This window comes from Ursus arctos, unplaced genomic scaffold (genome assembly GCF_023065955.2).
Source record: "Ursus arctos isolate Adak ecotype North America unplaced genomic scaffold, UrsArc2.0 scaffold_2, whole genome shotgun sequence".
In the NCBI taxonomy this organism is placed as follows: Eukaryota; Metazoa; Chordata; class Mammalia; order Carnivora; family Ursidae; genus Ursus; species Ursus arctos.
In genome coordinates this window covers 7,539,290-7,560,130 of record NW_026622874.1, presented here as the reverse complement: position 1 = coordinate 7,560,130, position 20,841 = coordinate 7,539,290, and the positions used below count along the sequence as shown (strand labels likewise).

The 20,841-nt window shown below is 39.5% G+C and overlaps 1 protein-coding gene across 1 annotated transcript in view; it reads left to right on the top strand.

Moving 5' to 3' along the window:
• DNAH14 (dynein axonemal heavy chain 14) overlaps window positions 1-20,841 on the top strand; it is a 321,838-nt gene that overhangs the window by 44,934 nt on the left and 256,063 nt on the right. Inside the window, exons 8-12 of the mRNA XM_057315759.1 lie at window positions 9-139; window positions 2,742-2,894; window positions 4,038-4,150; window positions 13,364-13,426; window positions 18,144-18,288. Coding sequence (XP_057171742.1) covers window positions 9-139; window positions 2,742-2,894; window positions 4,038-4,150; window positions 13,364-13,426; window positions 18,144-18,288 — 605 coding nt within the window. The remainder of the gene's footprint in view (window positions 1-8; window positions 140-2,741; window positions 2,895-4,037; window positions 4,151-13,363; window positions 13,427-18,143; window positions 18,289-20,841) is intronic.

The following is a 20,841-nucleotide window of genomic DNA, read 5'->3' as shown; positions in this document are numbered from 1 at the left end:
TAAACCAGAACCAGAGGATGATGATGTGACAAGACATATTATAAGGCTAAGAGAAAAGTTTGGTTGGCAAACGATGTTACCACAGCGCTGTTTGGAGTACAAAAGTTCCAAAATTGCAATTCAGAAGATAATTCTAAAGGTATTAGTCTGTTTTATCCAGTTTTATCTTATAAATCTTAATTTATACCTTAATCTTAATTTCATTCACTTCACAGATATCAAAATTAGACATGATTACATTAATATCAAATTATAATCATTGTTTCATAGTAAATGCTTATGAAAGTGTTGGGCATCATTTCACTTGTCTTATTTCAAGGAGGGAGAACAGATTAAGATATATCTCTGAAATGTGAATCTACTCTTACGTTCCTATCAGAGTTTTTCGTGATTTAGAAAGAAATTCTAATGTACTTCTGTAACATTGTATCCTACTGCCTGGTACCCAATTTTCTATCTCATTGTCTTCGTATTTCCTTACCCTTTCCCCTTCTCAGAAGTTTTAGCCTGTGCAGGGTCACGTGACCAGAGGGTACAAGCGGCAATGAGAAATAAGGTCTGCCTCCTGTGCCCTTCTTCATTACAGGAGATCGAAAATTGGGCAGGATCATCTGTAACTGCTTTTAGACCCAGGATTCTCAAAGGGCGATCCCCCAGCAATCACATCAGCATCACCTTGTAGCGTATTTGCCATACATGTTCTCATCTCCACCGCAGACCTTCTGAATCGGAAACTCAGGTGGAACCCGGTGACCTGTACTTTACGGAGCTCTCCAGGTGATTCTGATGCACAATTGAGAACCGTTGTTCTGGACCAGGACCAGCTTATTTTTTCTGAGAAGTGCCAGATAATAAAGATTTTAGGCTTTGCAGGCTCTCTGATCTCTGTTGTAATCACTCAGCTCTGTCACTGCAGTGCAGAAGCAACACCAGACAGTACGTAAGCAAATGGGTGTGGCTGTGTTCCAGTGAAACTTTATTTACAGAAATAGGCACCTAGTCCTGGCCAGAGTTTGCTGATCCCTGCTCTGGACTGTTACCAGGAGGATAACTGGTCTTTATGTCATTGTCAGAAGCAGCATTCCTGTAAAGCAAAGCACCATGCATAATGGAAGCAGAGTCGCCCAGCTTTGAATCTCTATTTATATGCTCAATGTGTGTTTTGGGGCAAGTTTCTGACCTCTCTGAACTTCAGCTTCTTTGAGCTTGAAATGGAAATAATAGTACTTAACCTTAGAGAGCTGTGAAACTTAAATGAGGCATGCAGGTGGCCTGGTGTCCGGCACGTAGTGGGGATGGTGGTTGAGAAAACACATAGCTGTGCACGAGCCAGCTGTCCTTGGACTCACTGAGAAGGGATGTTTCATTTGTTTGTAAAGAAAAGATTGAGAATACGAAAAAATACTTGCTTTTAATTGAAAAACAATAATTTAATCGGAACATATTGTGCTTCTAATAAGTGGATGATTTAATTACATACATGACCCATTTGGATAATTGTGTCCACATTAAGTTTCTAGTATCCTCAACTTTCTGGAATGTAATTAGAACAAAAATGCCTCAAGTGGCCACATAACTAACCAAGCCATGTACTATACAAATCATCACCTGGAGCTTATTTATTTCATTTTACTTGCAGTTTTTAAAGTTGTTTTTTAAGGTTTCCAGGTGCGTATCATCTGAGAGGTCAGAACAAGACAGTGAGGGGCGCCTGGGTGGTGCAGTTGGTTAAGCGTCTGGCGCTTAGTTTTGGCTTACGTTGTGATCTTCAGGGTCATGAGATCGAGCCCCGCATCAGCTCCGTGCTCAGTGGGGAGTCTGCGTGAGATTCCCTCTCCCCCTCTCCTTCTGCTCCTCCCTCTACTCTCTCTTTCTCTCTCAAATAAATCTTAAAAACAAAACAAGACAGTGACCACCTGGGACCATTAGGGAGAAACAGTAACAGTCTTCAACGAGGACAAAAACTTTTTTAAGAAGTAAAACTGGATCCAAAATTTTAAATTCCAGTGATTGGAAAGTCTCAAAGCTAAAATAAAGAAATTGCACTTAAAATTTTTTCTTAATATGAAGTGGCTGATTTCTTAGTAATGCCCGGTAAGTAAGAAAGAGGCATTATAGTATATTGCAGGGTCTCAGAGCATGGATTGTATTCACATCTCAACTTGCTCCTTCCTTCCCAAATTACCTAATTTCTCAAAATACTAGTTTCTGCATCTGTTCAATGAGCTTAAAAAGATCATCATCTCTGCAGGTAGTTTAAAAGATTAAATTTAAGAGATTAAATTCTTGTGGATAATGTATATGAAACACATTACTTTTTAAATATTTATTATTTACTTCACAAATATTAGTTATTGTTATAATACGAAGCCATCATCATTATCATAATAAATGATTAACATGCTTCGAAAGTTTCTGGTGTTGGCAAACAAATTTATACTAAAAGTGAGGCATGAGTGTTGAAGGTATGTTGCCAGGTTCTTTGTTTGACTAAGAGTGCATGAGGAAGCATGTCGATGAATTTTCATGAATGTTGTTTCACCACATTATAAGAACAAAAATTACATATTTTAAATCTTTCATAAGATTGGTCTTGTTGAACTTTGGACACAAGTTTAGCTTTCCTCAGTGATATTACTCTTAATTTTAATCGAAAACTGTTTCAATTTACTGAGTAATCTGTTGTTCAGCCATTTTATTACTTTTTTTGGTCAAGTTATTTAAAATTTTTTTAACCTCAGGAACCTTTAATGGATGATGGAGAATTTGTATATTGCCTTCCTCGGAAAAATCGTCAAGTTCTCTATAATCCATATGATCTTCAGGTGGTCTCTGCCCACAGAGCTAGACACTGCAAAGAATTTTGGATTATTACTGCATCATTTATCTCAAAGGTAATATAGAATGGGTGTTTTTAGCTTTTAGAATCATATTGGAAAAATATTATCCAATTTAGAATATCTTTGTGTGTTTCAGAAAAACCTCATCATTTGAGGGATAGTTTATGTTTAAGATCCTCTTTGGGAGAAAATTATTTAACAGCAAGTTTGTTTTTTTTCTTTTTTATAGAGATACAGGTTTAAGGATTCAGTTTCAAAAACTTTTTTTTAATCTCAAATACTTTATTAAAGTGTAGCTTTTTTTTTTTTAAAGAAAACTAGACTACAGGGATTTGCTGACATAATAGGAATTATAATAGTAAAAGAAAATGTTTTCTCAGGTTTGTGAGAAACTTCACTGCCAGATGTAGAAACCCCCCATTACCCTCTTACATAGCGCTCTGCTACTTACCGCAAGTTGTAATTATAGAGTTACTTGTTTTGATCATTTTCTTAGTGTCTGTCTGCTTCCCCCTACTCTGCCAGCCAACCACACTGTAAGCACGCGTGGGCAGGGCCACATCAGAATGAAGCAGATCTGTAGGTGTAGATGTGGAGATATCCCTGATGTGTATTATCAACTGAAAATGGGAGGAACAACTTCTGTATAAACCAAAATATGCACATAAGTACATATGTGCTGATATAGTCATACTTTTATTTCCAGAAGAAATTTAAGAAAAGGTTAACATTCAGATGGGGAAGAGGGACTCTGGGGAAGGGAATTCCTTGATGAAAGGCCTGTGGTTCTTGGATGTCAAAGTAGGGTATCTTGGTAATGGCATTATTAGTCCCTTTGGAACTACGGCATCCCCGTAGTCAAAATTGAGCTCATAAATATTACTTATAGAAAATGTGCAAATCATGAGACTGAAGAAATGAACAAATACTTGTGAAAAGTATCTAAGGGTGAGGAAAGTTTCTCTGATTCTTTCTCTGTTGGAGCATGAGAAATAGCATTAGAAAAAGGGCAAGGATAGAAGCAGTGTGGAAAGGGAAATCAAGTTTGGGTATAGATGAGGTGGTGGAGGTCATATAGAGAACAAGCTTAATTATAAAAGCAAGTAGTTATGAGGCAAACAGGCTTTCTTAGTTTCTTGAAAATAGTGCATATTTTTTAAAGAAATAAAGTCATGGTTTTGTGCTTTATATTTGCAGGTTACTAAAATAGGTGATGTAGAAGAAATAGAACTCATACCTACTTTGGAATGGCTTTTAGAAAGAACATGTTACTATTTATTACAGCAATTCAGGATATTTTCCAATTTTCGGTGAGATGAAAGAAAATGAAACCAATTATTTGTAGTATGGTCCTGTTGAAATAGCAACTGCCTGGTTGATGTGTGGGTTCTACATAATGCCATCTTTATGGGGAATATTAGAGGAAACGGGGTATTCCATGAAAGGTTCTTAGACAAGATGGAGGTGTAGGAAGATCCTGAACTCACCACCTCGAACAGACACCACAGACCTCCAGCTGTGTGTGGAATAATTCCCTTGGAAGAGTTCAGAAAACCAGATGGACAGTACCTCTACAACAGAGGAAAAAGGCAGCATGGAGATAGGGAGGAGAAACAGAGACATGCTCTCACCTGAACCCCACCCCCAGTGTGGCAACCCACAAACAGGAAGGATCTCAAACATGTGGAAACTACCTGAGAAGTAAGGAATGTTGCCCACATCAGGCACCCCAATTCTTGGGTTCTGCACCAAAGAGATAAGCCACCAACATGGAACACAATGGGAATTATGTCCAGGAAAACCACAGAACCCAGGGAACAGAGAACCTGCTCATAAAGGGTTTATATGCACAGCTTATATGCACACCCTGGGGCCCAGAGCGAAGGCTGCACCTTGAAAAGTGTCTAGGCCACATGTAAAGGAGACCCATTTACTATTCTTAAGGTGAATGCCAGAGAATCAGGTATCTTTTGGGACTCTCTCTGGGAAAGACAGGCTGGCAGCTGCCATTTTTGCAATCCCATTCCATTTTGCTAATGCCAGTGTTGGCAGTCACTGTTTGGGCAGTCTTCCTGTAACCTGGGCACACCCCAATCCCCCATGCCAGAAGTGCACCCCAGCCACCTGGGCAGGCATCCCATCCATCCATCCATCCCTAGCCATAACTGCACCCCAGCTTGCCTGGTGAGTGCCGTGCCCCTTCAGTGCCACAGCTGGGCCTCACCAGCCAGCAGGGTTGCGTAGCCCACACTTGGGACTCCCTTTGAGCATCTGGCACCGGTGGCCAAAGGGGATTGTGCTTCTCAGCCTCACAGGTCACCTACACAAGGCCATTTCTTTAAGTTTGGGAAAGATAGATGTTTTGCCTAATCCATTGGAAAAAACCAGAAAATCAGCAAAATGAGACAGAATGTCTTCAATGAAAGAATAAGAGAAAACTTCAGAAAAAGACCTTAATGAATTGGCAAGAAGTAAATTAACTGATCAGTAGTAGTTCAAAGTAATAGTCATAAAGATGCTTACCAAATTTGGGAAAGGAATGGAACACAGAACTGCAGCAAAGAGATAGAAGATACAAGAAAATACCAAATGGAAGTCACAGAGCTGAAGTAGAACAAATTAACTGAGAAAAACATTAAAGGGGTTCAGCAGCAGACTGGATGAATCAGAAGAGTGGGTCAGACAGTGAGCTAGAGGACAGAGCAACGGAACTCACCTGGACAGAGCAGCAATAAGAAGAGAGGTTTTTAAAAAGTAGAGATAACACAAGTGATCTCTGGGACAATTTCAGGTACACATTCTCACTATAGGAGTCCCAGAAGAAGAAGAGGGGGCAGAAAAACATATTTGAAGAAATAGTGGCTGAAAATGTCCTTAATCTAGGGAAGGAAACAGACATCCATATCCAGGAAGCCCAGAGATTTCCAAATAAGAAGAACCCAAAGAGATTCACACCGAAATATAGTGTAATTAAAATGTCAAAAGTTAAAGATAGAGAATCTTAAAAGCAGCAAGAGAGAAATAACTTGTTACATACAAGATAAACCCGTCAGGCTATCAGCAGATTTCTCAGCAGAAACTTGGCAAGGCAGAAGGGAGCAGCAGAAGCGTATTCAAAGTACTAAATGAAAAAAATTGCAACCGACAATACTCTACCCAGCAAGGTTATCATTCAGAACTGAAGAAGATGAAGAGTTTTCATATAGCAAAAGCTAAAGGACTTCATTACCACTAAACTAGCCTTACAAGAAATTCTAAAGGGACTTACTTAAGCTGAAAAGAAATTATACCAATTAATGACAAGAAAACATATGAAAGTGAAAATCTCACAGGGGAAACAAAATATATAGTGAAGGTAGTGAATTAATTATTTATAAAGCTAATACAAAGATCAAAAGACCAATGTAGTAAAATTAAAACTACAATAATTAGTTAAGGAATACATAAAAAGTTGTAAAGTGTGACATCAAAAACCTAAAACATAGAGGGGGATAAAAATGTAGAGTTTCAGAATGTATTCAAATTTAAGTTGCTATGAACTTAAAAAAACACCACTGTATACGTAGGTGGTTATATATGAACCTCATGATAACCTTACAAAACTTAGAGTGAGCACATAATAGAAAATGAATGAGAAAGGAGTCTAAACACTGAAGAAAGTTATAAGACGTCAAGGGAAGAGAGAAAGGAAGAATAAAGGAAGAGAGACAAACTATAAACAGCTAGAAAAGAGTTCACAAAAGGGCAAAAAGTACATATCTATCAAAAATTATTATTATTTTTTTGTGAGCAGCAAAGCAAAATTTATTGAGTGATAGCAAAGTGATAGTACAAAGCTTCCAAGGGGGGAGGGAACCTGAAAGGTTTGCCCTCAAAAGTTAATTAAATGTAAACAGACTAAATTCTCCAGTCACAAGATGTAGAGTGACTGAATGGACTTTAAAAAAAAAAAAAGACTCATCTATATGCTGCCATCAAGAGACTCACTTCAGAAGTAAAGGCACACAGACTAAAAGCGAAGGTATGGAAAAAGATAATTTATGGAAACGAAAAGAAGGCTGTTGTAGCTATACTCCTACAAAATAGACTTAAAGACTTACAGAAAATAAAGTAGGGCATTACATAATGATAAAGGGGTCAATCCAGCAAGAGGATATATTTATAAATGTATATGCACCCAGCATAGCACCAGTATGTATAGAGGAAATGTCAACAGATCTAAAGGGAGAAAGAGACAGTATGATACAATAATAGGAGGGGAACTTTAACATCCCACCCATGTCAATTATTAGACCATCCATGCAGGAAATCAATAAGGAAACATTGGCCTTAAGTGACACATTAGACCAGATGGACTTAATAGATTAACACAGAACATTACATTCAAAAGCAGCAGAATACATTTCTTCTCACATGCACATGGTGCTCTCTCCAGGTAAATAACATGTTAGGCCACAAAAAAGTCTCAGAAATTTAACAGGATTGAAATCATATCAAGCATCTTTTTCAATGATGATGGTATGAAACTAGAAATCTATTAGAAGAAGGAAACTGGGAAATCCACAAAAACAAGGAGTTTAAGCAACATGCTACTGAACAGCAAAGGGGTCTTTGAAGAAAGCAAAGGAGAAATAAAAGAAAAATACCTAGAGTCAAATGAAAACAGAAAAATGACATAGCAAAAATGTGTGGGATATAGCAAAAGCAGTTTTAAGAGGGAAGTTCATAACCATACAAGCTTACCTTAAGAAACAAGAAAATCCCAAACAGCCTAACTTTACACCCAAAGGAACTGGAAAAGAAGAGCAAATGAAACCCACAGTTAGTAGAAGGAAGGAAATAATAAAGATCAGAATGGAAATAAGTGGAACAGAGACTAAAAAGACAATAGAAAAGACCAATGAAACCAAGAGCCAATTCTGTGAAAAGATAAACAAAATTGACATACCTTTAGCTAGACTCACCAAGAAAAAAGGAGAAAGGGCTCAAATAAAATCAGAATGAAGGAAGTTACAACTGATACCATAGAAATATGAAGAATCATGACAGTCACTATGAACAATTATGCACAAGCAAACTGAACAACCTACAAGAGATGGATACATTCCTAGAAACATACAACTTACCAAGACTGAATCATGAAGAAGTAGAAAATTTAAATAGACCAATTGCTAGTAATGAGATTAAATCAGTAATCCAAAACTCCCCAAAAAAGTCCAGGGATCTGTTGGCTTCATTGGCGAATTCTTCTAAACATTCAAAGAGTATTTAATACCTATTATTTTCAAACTCTTCCAAAAAAAAAGAAGAGGAAGGAATGCCTCCAAAGTCATTTTATGAGGCCAGTGTTACTCCAATATGAAAACCAGAGGATACCACACAAGTAAAGAACATTACAGGCCAATTTCCCTGATGAACATACATGTGAAAATGCTCAACAAAATGTTAGCAAATCAGAAAATACACTAGAAGGATCATACACATGGTCAAATGGCATTTACTTCAGGGATGGCAAGATTGTTTGACGTCTGCAGAATAATGTGATCTATATGATACACCACATTAAAAAAATTAAAGATAAAAATGGTTATCTCAAAAGATGCATCTGAAAAATTCATTCATTCATGATGAGAACGCTCAACAAAGTGTGTATGGGGGCATATACTTCACCATAGTAAAAGCCGTATATGACAAACCCACAGCTAAAATAATATTCAACCGTGAAAACCTAAAAGCTTCTCCTCTAAGATTAGGAACAAGACAAAGATGACCACATTTCCCACTTTTATTCAACATAGTATTGGAAGTCTTAGCCACAGCAGTTAGGCAAGAAAAAGAAAAGGCATCCAAATCGGAAAGGAAGAGGTAAAACTTTTTTAAAGATGATATTATACTATATGTAGGAGAACAGAGCTGTAGCTGTTGCTATCTCAGATTTTAAGATACACTACAAAGCTACAGTAACCAAACAGTATGATACTGGCACAAAAACAGACACGTAGATCAAAGGAACAGAATAGAGAACCCAGAAATAAACCCACAGTTATATGGCCAATTAATCTATGACAAAGGAGGTAAGAATATGCAATGGGAAGAAGTCTCTTCAATAGATGGTGTTGGGAAAACTGGACAGCACCATGTAAGAGAATGAAACTGGACCACTTTCTTATGCCATACACAAAAATCAACTCAAAATGGGTTAAAGACTAGAATGTAAGCCCTGAAACCATAAAACACCCAGAAGAAAAGTAGGCCATTGGTGACATTTTCTTGGATCTGACTTAAAGGCAAAGGTGGCAAAAGGAACAATAAGCCAATGGAACGACATCTAACTGAAAAGCTTCTGAACAGTGAAGGAAACCCATCAATAAAATGAAAAGGCAAACTACTGACTGGGATGAGATATTTGAAAATCATATATATAATGAGTTGATGTCCAAAAAAATAGAAGGAATTCGTACAACTTGATGACAAAAATAATTCAATTAAAAATGGTTAGAAGGGGCAGCTGGGCGGCTCAGTCAGTTGTGTTTCCAGCTCTTCATTTTGGCTCAGGTCATGATCTCAGGGTCTTGGGATCAAGCTTTGCACTGGGCTCCATGCTCAGCTGGGAGTCTGCTTGAGATTCTCTCTCTCCCCCTAAAATAAATAAAAAAAGAAAATGGGCAGAGAATCTGAATAGACATTTTTCCAGGACCTACATACGGTGGCCAGCAGACACAGGAAAAGGTGCTTAACATCACTGATCATCACGGAAATACAGATCAAAACCCCAATAAGGTATTACTTCCTACCTGTCAGAATGGCTGTTATTTAGGTTTATTGAGATGTGGAGAAAAGGGACCCTCGTGTACAGTTTGTGGGAATGTAAATTGGTGTGGCCACAATGGAAAATAGTATGGAGATTTCCTGAAAATATTAAAATTAGAACTACCATATGATCCCGCAGCTCCACTTCTGGATGGCTATTCGGAGAAAACGGAGGACTAGTTTGAAAAGATATATGCACTCCTTTTTTATTGCAGCACTGTTTTCAATAGCTAAGCTAGGGAAACAACCGCAGTATTCATTGATAGATGAGTGGATAAAGAAGATGGGGTGTATACATACAGTGGGGTAGTTCCCAGCCATAAAAAAAAAATGAAGACATGCCATTTGTGTCCGTATGGATGGGACCCTAAAGGTATTAATGCTAAGTGAAATAAGCCAGAGAAAGACAGGTACCACATGATTGCACTTGTATGTGGAACCTAAGAAACAAAACCTACACTCGGAGATAGAGAGGACGGAGTTGTGGGTTGCCAGCAGAGAGGTGTTGGGCGAGGGGATGAAGCGAGTGAAGAGAATCAGAAGGTAAGGACTTCCAGTTATAAATAGACCATGGGGTTGTAATGTCGAGTCAGTAATACTGTGTTAACTCTGTACCGTGACAGATGGTAACTCACCGTGCTCGTCAGTCCACAGCGTATACACTGCGATGTCAGGTTGCGGTGTTGTACACCTGAGACGAATGCAATATTGTATGTCAGTGATACCTGAGTAAAAATTTTTTAGATAAAGTTTACTCATTTAAGTATTAGAACTACTCATCTTTTTGGATAAATTTGTAAGAAAATTATTTTTATGGTTGAATTTAAATTAACTATAATGACCTTAATTGAATTTGCATTTTGTTTTTCATGTGCATTTATTCATTAAACAAATATTTATTGAGAGTTTGCTAAGAACCAGTTATTGTTCTAGAAGACAGATGTCCTGCTTTCAAATAACTTAGAGTGGGAGAGAGAGACACACAGACATGTAAAACATCAGGTAGAGAAGGACTGTTATAATGGAAAATAAATCAGAGAACTAGAGAGCTGGGCAGCTTGTTGATTCAAGGTCATCATTTAAAAATTTATCTAGTTCTAAGTGACATGACCTGACGCCAGGATCCCTGAGACTCCTGACCCTCCCACAGAAGGCCCAGACTTGCTCCTCGAGTGTTTATATCTAGTTCTGTTCCTTGCGTGTCGTTGACACACGATGTTACACTGGGTTCAGGGGTACAACGTAGTACTTCCTCATCTCTGGGTGCTCTGCGCTCCCCACGAGGGTGGCTGCCGTCTGTCTGTACAGCGCCATTACACTGATCTTTCTGTTTGCAATGTCTCTGTTTTCTTGTGATCTGCTGCTATCTGCTGGAGACTAGGAAAAGAGATAAGTAATATTTTGAATTGTTACATTTAATAAGATAAATAATTGAAGGAAGTTTTTCTTAGAAGTGAATGGATTGTGTGGCAGAGAAGGTCCTCACTTGCAGAGCAGATACTTGCCGGTACCTTTTTTGTTCCACTGTTATGGGCACTGGAGATGTAATCATGTAAAAATATACGAGGTCTGTGTTCCTATAGAACTCCCACTCTAATGCAGGGGGATCAATAATAAGTAAGATTATTTCAGCTAGGGATAACGGCCAGAAAGATAATAAAGGAGAAATTAAGTGTTACTGCTTTAGATAGGATGGCCAGAAATGTGCTGTGTAATCTGAGGCCTGAATGTTGAGAGTAGCTTCAGACAGCATAACAAGATGAAACGTTTTGAGGCAGACACAAGGTCAGCGTGTATTCAAGGGTAGAGGTGGTGCGGCGGAAGCGCTGGAGAGGTTGGGAGGCCAGGGAGCCGGTCCTGTGACTGTCCGGAACTAAGTCACATGGCAGTGGAGGTGGGTCACTGAGACAGCTCTGAGCAGCTCCTGTTTGAGAACGTGTGTGCTGGCTGCATCCCTGTCAGTCGGCGGCAGGACCAGCTCACGATGGTATGGAAAGTACTATTCTCGGAATCTGTTTGTTTAAACTGTCAGTGTTGGACTTTCCAGCTGTTGTCCTTGCCTGTAATAAATCCTTGGGGTCCATTCCACTCTGAATAATTTTAATTGATTAAACTTCCAAAACACAGTTGGAACTGGGATGAGTCATCTTTTTATATCACATTTGGCATCAGTCTGCGGTCAAAACAGTTCATTTTCTTTATTCATGTTAAGAAAAGTATAAATTAAAGTTTAGTCAGGTTAAAACTTATAAATTCATTTTATTTTTATTTTATTTTTTTAAAGATTTTATTTATTTGACAGAGCGCGCATAAGCAGGGAGAAAGGGAGAAACAGGCTCCCCGCTGAGCAGGGAGCCCGGTGCAGGACTTGATTCCAGGACCCCGGGATCATGACCTGAGCCAAAGGCAGACGCGTCACCGACTGAGCCACCCAGGCGTCCCCCTCCATTTGATTTTTGAATTTAATTTTTAATATATTTTGTTAAGTTTTTTATGACTGACATTGTAACGGGCAACATTCCAAGCAGAAGATGAGGTAAATCTGCAGCGTTGGTGGCTTCCGTTGGCCGTGCGCTGTGTGCTGTGTAGGGGTGACTCCGAGCAGCCGCACCAGCTTCTTAACCTCGGGGGCCTGCCTGGAGGCGTCGCTTCTGTGGCCTGGTGCGGACGCTCCTCCCGCTGTTAGTGGTGGGATTCGTCTGGTGTTCTTTCCAGGGATCTTTTGGAGTGCTGAGGTTCCGTGACTAGAGAAAAGTGAGATAGGAATTTAGCTGGAATGCTTCTTGGGAGCCTGACTCAAAGTCAAGGTGTTAGATCGGAGGCGTTTCTGACTTCTGAGGCCTCAGGTGTGCCTGTTTGCGTGACGTCACGGGGTTCTTTCGGAACTGCTGCTGGCTTCTGTGATTCTCAGCCAGCCAGTGAGATGGGCAGGTTGGCCTCTTGGGCAGTCCTGGCCCCACCAGGTCCTCTTGCTACATAAGGAATCTCACTTTGGCAAACAGGCATCACCATTAAATTCCTTCTCCTACAGGTTCTTTGAGTTTTAAAGATTATAAATGCATCTTTCCAAAAACATAAATATTAAATATGAAAATGATATACACTAGCTTAATTTTTTATATACCAGTGTGCAATGATTTATCAATGTACCTTTCATTATCACTGGAAATTCATTCTTGACTCCTCTTGAAATATGAGTCTCTTTTAAAAATAGTAAGATAAATATATATAGAGAGAAGAAAAGATTGATTTGATTGATTGATTGATTTAGGGTGAGGAGGGAAGAGGGACAGAGGGAGAAGGGGAGAGAGAATCTCAAGCAGACTCCCTGCTGAGCATGGAGCCCGACACAGGGCTTGATCCCACGACTGTAAGTTCATGACCTGAGCTGTAAATTAAGAGTTGGACACTTAACTGACTGAGCCACCCAGGTGCCCACGAGAAGAATATAGTTTTTATAGTTTTTATACTTAAATTGGGATATTGAAACTAAATTATGTGTCCGTAAGAATTACAATGACTTTGCTTTATGTTCTCTTGATAGTTTGGGAGAGAAGTGATATGATCTAGTATGTACTTCAGGTAAAATTTATGAATGAAACATGTGAATGAAACGTTCTAGGGAATCTAGCATTCCTAAGATGTTATTAAATGTAGTCTATATAAATACATGATTTGTGAATATAGAATGTAAGAAATGTTTTTCTTTTCAGAGTTAATAAATCATTTGTTACTTGGAAATTGAATGTTAGAAGAATTAAGACAGAAAAGAGCAGGTAAGTTTTGACAGGCAATGTAATTTAAAAAATTTTATTTATTGTAAATATGTAATATGGAACAGGTATAAGTCATTTTCACTCAGTGATTGGAAAGTCACTTTATGATTATGATTAAATTTAACCCTTTATGGGGACGCCTGGGTGGCTCTGTCGGTTAAGCGTCAGTTCGGCTCAGGTCATGATCCCAGGGTCCTGGGATCGAGTCCCACCTCGGGCTCTCTGCTCTGCGGGAAGTCAGCTTCTCCCTCTGCTCTGTTCCTCCCCCTTGCTAATGCTTGCTCGCTGTCTCTCTCTGAACAAACAAAATCTTTTTAAAACAATTTAACCCTTTTTTTTTTTTTTAAAGAATTTATTTATTTATTTGACAGAGAGAGACAGCCAGCGAGAGAGGAAACACAAGCAGGGGGAGTGGGAGAGGAAGAAGCAGACTCATAGCGGAGGAGCCTGATGTGGGACTCGATCCCATAACGCCAGGATCACACCCTGAGCCGAAGGCAGAAGCTTAACCGCTGTGCCACCCAGGCGCCCCCAATTTAACCCTTTATGATTAAATTTAACCTGTCTTATTTTTAAATACTATATGTAAACATAATAAACACTGTATTACCCAGTATGCCAATCCGTCATATGAGGAAATCATAGTACGATAAAGCACTTTGGATAACTTCCTTTGGTCATTTGATTTAACTTTTTGCTTCCAGAAGGGGAATGACTACATCACACCAGTTAGATGGCTGTTAACTCTACTTTGCAGGATCTCCCGCATGTTGTCAAACTTTTTGCTTTGCGGTAACTGATTGAATGCAGTTGTGAGAAATGATACAGAGATGATACAGAGATCTCCTCCTTCCCCCAGTGGTAATGTCTGCAGACCTACCGTAGAACAGTTGCAGGGCAACCAGGGCAGTGGCATTGACGTAATCAGCATACAGCAGATCTCTGTCCTGGCAGGAGCCCTTCTGTTGCCCTCTTGTAGCCCTACCTCCTTTCCTCCCACTCCCACCTCTTCTGAGCCCATGGCAAGCACTCCTCTGGTCTCCATTTCTGTGGTTTTGTCTTTTCAAGGATGTTGTGTAAATGGAAGCCTACGGTCCACAGTCTTGGGGAGTAGAGTCCAGCCCCTGCCTTGCTCAGTAGTTCTCCACTGCAGGGACGTGCCATGGTGTAGTCGTTCCCTCGTTGACGAACACCTGCTGCTTTCCAGTTTTTGTCTGTTAGACATAAAGATGCTATCAACCTTCATATATAGGTTTTTATGTGAACAGAAGTCTTCATTTCTCAGGGGGAAGTGCCCAGGCATGCCATCCTAGGTCATATGGTAATTGCATGTTAAAGATTTTTTAGGAATGATTGTACCATTTTTCATCCCCACTGGCAGCATCGAGTGCCCCAGCTTCTCCACATGGGTGCCACCATTTGGAATTGTCACTGTTTTTCATTGCAGACATTCTGGTGGCTGTGCGGTAGGATCTCATTGTGGGGTTTTTTTTTAATTGGTGTATTTAGACCATGTACATTCAATCGAATTATTTTTATGTTAGGGCTTAAGTTTGCCATTTTATTTTTTGGTTTCTGTTTCTTCTCTGCTTTCTGTTTCTTCCTGTGGATAATTTGAATATTTCTTAGACTTCTTTTTCAATTTTTTTCTGTAGTATTTTTTAATGTCTCTTTTTTGTGGCTTTTTAGTGGTTGCATTATATATACATAACACAAAATTTACTGTTGTTGTCACCTTATTAGTTTGAGTGAACTATAGTAACCTTAGCTTTATGTCCCTTACCTCCCCCATTTATAGTGTAATTGTCTTAAGTATTTCCTCTGTATGCATTTGGTGCTGTATTAGAAGAGCTAGCATTTTTGCGTCCATCATCAGAGCATAAGTTATAAAACTCAAGAGAAGGATAGTCTATATAATTTTTATTTTTGTTTTACTTTTTAAAGATTATTTATTTTAGAGAGTGTATGCAAGCGGGGGAGGGGCGGAAAAGAGGGGAAGCAGACTCTGTACTGAGTGCAAAGCCCATTGGGGGGCTCCATCTCAAGACCCTGAGATCCTGACCTGAGCTGAAAGCAAGAGTTGGACGCTTAACTGACTGAGCCACCCAGGCGCCCCTATGTTTTTAAAATGTATTCAGTTTGGTTTGTTTATCATGTTCTTGGTTTCTTCTTGATGTTCCGGGGTTCCTTCTTTCATTGTTCTGTTGTATAATTTCTGTTTAGAGAACTTCCTATAGCCATTCTTTTAGGGCAGGTCTGCTGGCAACAAATTCTCTTGCTTCTCCTTTATCTGAGAATGTCTTGCTCTCCCCTTCAGTGAAGGATGTCTTTGCCGACTCTGGGACTCTCAGTTGACAGCTCATTCCTTTCAGCATTTGAAAAATGGGCGCCCCTTTCTTCTGGCCTCCATGGTCATTCGAACTGCTTTTCTTCTATAGATGTTTCTTCTCTTGCTGCTTTCAAGATTCTTTCTTTTGCCTTTGGTTTTCAGAATTTTGGCTTTGATGTGCCTTGGTCGGATTTCTTTGTCTTTGTCCCGTTTTGGGTCACCCTGGCTTCTCGCACATCTGTGTTTGTGCATCCTTTGATAAATTTGGTAAATTTTCATCTGTATTTCTTTTAAGTATTTTTTCAGCTCTGCCCTCCTTCTCCTTTCCTACTAGGACTTCAGACACAAATGCTACATCTTTTTTATAGTCCTGCTGGTCCCTGAGGGTCTGGGTTGGGTTGGTTTTTTTTTTTTTTTTTTTTTTTTTTTTTGTTTTTTCTATTTGTTTCTCTGTTGTTCAGATTGAATAATTTCTTTTGTTCTGTCTTTTAGTTCATTGATTTGTTTCTCTGTCCATTCCATTTTGCTGTTGAGCCAGTGTATTGAGCTTTTAAATTTCAGTCATTATATTTTTCAATTTTAAAATTTCCATTTAGTTCTTTTTTTATGTCTTCTCTTTCTTTGTTTGACTTTCTGTTTCTTTGCTTGCTCCCACCCAGGGAAGATGAAATTTCCAATTCCCTACTCAGCTTTCCCTAGAAACCCCCAGACGAATGCTAGGGAAGCCTGGTTACCACTTGCCAAGGGTAGAACTCCATCCTCTGCCCGTGGCCTTTTTTTCCTTTGGTATCTCACTGAAGTAGAATTGTTGAAAATTTTCTGTCATGCTCGGCTGCCTCTTTCCTGGTCCTTTGGCTGGAGAGCAGGCTTTTTGCTGGCTCCTGTTGGTGTTTCTAGGTTGCTGGTTTCTTCAACTCCAAGCCTGGGGTGGAGGAGGCAAGAGAAAACCCAAGGACCTTAACTCCGCGTCGTTCCTAGCCAGTCTGTCTTCTCTGCCTTTCAGCATCTTCTCATGTTCTCTTCGTGCATGATGTTCACGGTTTCTCGTTGTACTCAGAGGGAAGAGTAGTGAAAGGTATATTTACTCCATTTTTCTAGAAGCCAGGACCTAGGTTTTAATAGATTTCTGTGGTATATTTTCTATTACCAAGCAGTTCTATCTTGTGAGTAAAGTTTTGGAGAACGTAGTTAGTTTTCTGTTATAATAAAATGGAATTTGTTGGTGAGTTCCTCATAGCACCTATGCTTGAACAGTCATCAGATGATGCTTGATTTTTCTCTTGTCAGATCTCACCATTACAATTCTCAATTTTTTCATCCCTTCCCCACCGTTAATTATTTTTATAATGCACCCTCCCTAGTTTCTTCATATCTGTGTTAAAATGTGCAAATAAAATCAATTATGTTTTTTAAAGGAAGTAAAGAAAGCCTTAAACAATGTTGAGTAGTGTGAATTCATTACTGTGTGAATTTTGATCATCATTCTCTTGTTAATAAATATCAAGATGGGGTCTGATTTTTGTGGTGTTTCACTTTTTGGAATGTGCCATTTGTCTTTAGTGTGATCTTTTTTTCCTCCCTGTACTAGATATTCGGGAATGTCATGAACCAGTTCCACCTCTGTGAGTAGCTCCAGGTTCTGTGAGGCATGCGTAGTGTGAGGAGGCCTTCTTTGAGATGGACAGCACAAGACTCTGAAAGAGGCAGGGCTAATAAAGGGCCCATGGAGCTTAAGCTTCACTAGCCTCATGGTATATAAAGCTTTTGCCAGTAAAATGGAAAGACAGAAAGAGGCTAATTTCTGATAATTATATTTTTTGTATAAAACACAAAAATCAGCCACTCCACAAGGGATCAGTGAAGGGCAGGAGACCCCCTGTTCTTTATACACTGTTGCACAGAGAAGTTTGCTTTTCTTGATCCAGTTTTTCTGGAGCTTTATCTCTCCCATGCTGCTCTTTTCTCCCTCAGTCTTGCGTTGTTGAAAGTGGTCTGTCTCACCTTTGTGACCATGACCAGACAGTAGGAAGGGACTGAGGAAAGAGAAGGGCTCATCTTTTCTATTTTAGGATTTAGTTGGTTGGAGAATTTAAGAAACCTGTCACTGCCTACTATTTCAAAATTATTAGAACTCAGTGGCATGAAATTATTACGTCATTACTTGTTTCTCCTCCGATTTTGTTCATACTCAACACACCCAGTACCACAGCCTTGCTTTCTACATTATCAGCCAAACAAATCTCGTCATGCTTACTGATGTTTATTAATGTCACGTCAACTGTACTAGATAGAATACATATGGATACAAAACAAATGATACTGGTTACTTGTAAATTCATTGTGCTCATTTTGAATGGGAGCTAAGTCTGGAAATTCTTTAACTTTCAGGTCGTTTTTGTACTGCCATCTTTTTTGGGCCGATGAGTTATTTCAAGGCTGTTTGCTTTATATAAAGGGACTTTGTGAGGATGCAGTTGATATCAAGAAAGGTAATGAACATGAAGACCATCCATCTGCCATATGCCTCATAAAGGTGGGTAGAAGTACATTGCTGTATGCTAGTGTTTGTATGTGGAACCAGGAAGACAAGTAGAGTTGTGAGTCGAAGGAATTCATACTGCTAGATCCACCAGTAAACGATCACCGTGCGTGACTGATGTTCTAAAATACAGGGAACGTTATTCCCTCAGATGGTCATTTTTAGTAACAACATGCCTTATGCATAACTTCTTCCCTAAACTCAACCTAAGTGTGTTAAGAAACCCCTTCTCTATTTTCAAAACTCTTGATGTGCAATGTCATTTATAAATAATTATCTACTACAATTGGTAGTTACCAGCTATTCTCTCAATATAGCATGTCAAGAAATTGTCGTGAGTTACAACACAGGTTTTGGTTAAATTTATGAATTCTTCTGTTCCACAATTCTAAGAAAGGGTGACCTTCCTAGTGGATGATTTAATTAAGTTTATATAGAATATTTCTTTCAAAGAGGTTGAAGTACATAGACGTTTGAAGTGTTTAGTATACAACTAAACAGGATTCCAGCAGCTTTTACTTCATTTACTCAGTGAGGAAGGTACTGAGAAGTAAAATTGAGAGTCACCTAGACTTAAAAATAGGGAAAAGATTTGGACAAGTTATAAATTTGATCATCAACTCAAAAATTAATTTTGACTATATACGTGTAATAAGTTTAATACTTACAAATCAGTAGCTTACTTTTAGAATTGATTATATACAGTGGCTGATACGTAATAGATGCTTAATAAATAGTCTTTGAGTGAGTGAATAAATAAAAGAGTTAATGAAGAAAAATGAATTAATCACTACAGATGAAGTACATTTTTTATAGCTACATTGAGACGAATGTTTCAAAAGGATTACCACTCACGTTAAGGACACATTTCATAGAGGAGTATTTTTGGTAAGGTTTTATTCTAGAAGGAAATTGGTTGGGCAGCTATTTCAGATTGTTTTATGAGTGACTTAGTGGCAGAATTTATCGGTTAATGATGGGCGGTAAGGCAGAGGAGCCTTCGAAATATCTGTGAGTGCCCGTGCTTAGTGGATGGTAATGCTCATGGAGTGACCTTAGACCCTGTCGGCTTCCCCCAGAATGTCAAGAGGAAGGGAACAAAGCATTCCAGACAATTTGCAGATATTTGTTAATTATTATATGCAAAGGAGATGGATACAAACTAAAAATGAGGTATTGCTGTTTTTAATTTGCTTACCGTTTATTGGAAGAGATAATTCTTTACATATAAAACTGATTGCTAATTCCAGAGGTAGTCCCTCGGTTTTGCTAATCATTCTAGCTAGCCATTTAGCAAAATACAAGGCAGGAAAGGTTTCCTGACAAACAATACTTATAAAACACTTGTAAAATATTCATGCCTCCGATATTCAGAGGAAGCAGAGATTAGCCTTTGGAGTTAAGGTCGGGGCATGTTTCGTGAGGGAAGAGCAGTATGAGCCCGGCCATGCTGGATTTGAATAGCCAGGCGGCAGAAGAGCCGGGGAGCAGAATGTGAGTAAAGGATCAATATGTGTTTGATATGCAAGTTAGGTTGGGTCTTGAATGTTGGGCCAAGAATAACAGAGTAAGGGAGAAGGAGGAGCCGAACCTGGGCATTAGGGCTGGGGCACTCCTAGTGGGGGTTGTGAAGAAAGTTAGCAAGAATAGCAGTTCCTGAGATTGGAGAAACCAGGGCCAAATGGAGGGAGAACAGATTCATAGCCAGGAGAACCGGGATACGAAGGTCAGGAATCAGAAGGTGGCCAATTGCACGTTAGGACTGCTGGGGATCCAGATTCCAATGAGGATTGATGAGGAGGCAGGGAGAACGAAGCGAGGGCAGGAGTGCGGACGAAGTTAGAGTGGAGTGCGTGCTGGTGCCAGTGCTCTGCCTGGGTGAGCCTGAACTGTGCGGGGCCTGGAGTGTCTAGAACTGGGTGGGAGAAGGCACACGGGGATCATTGTATCCAGACCTTCCCTTTCAGCTGAGAAACTAAGTCCTAGAGAGACAGTGGTTTATCCAAAGCCACAGAACCAGCCAAAGAGTTGGGACTTGGAGTTCAAGAATAATTGCGTTGGGGAAGGCAGTACTTTGAATGCTTAATAAAAATGTAAATTTGTGTCCTACCCCTTTTGGGGGAGAGTGTGGTGAGTGGTGCTAGTAATCTACACTTTTTGCAAGCACTCTTGGTGATTTCCTATGCAGAGTAAACATTGAGAACCTTTTTTTTTTTAAGTAGGCTCCTTGCCCAGGGTGGAGCCCAATGTGGGGCTTGAATTCACAGCCCTGAGATCAAGACCTGAGCTAAGATCAGGAGTCAGATGCCCAGAGCCACCCAGGCACCCTGAGAACTATTCTTTTTTTTTTTTTTTCTTTAAGATTTTGGTTATTTATTTGATAGGAAGAGATAGCACAAGCAGGAGAGCAGGAGAGGGAGAAGCAGGTTCCCCGCTGAGCAGAGAGCATGACATGGGACTCAATCCCAGGACCCTGAGATCATGACCTGAGCCAAAGGCAGAAGCTTAACCAACTGAGCCATCCCAGGTGCCCCATATTCTTAAAGA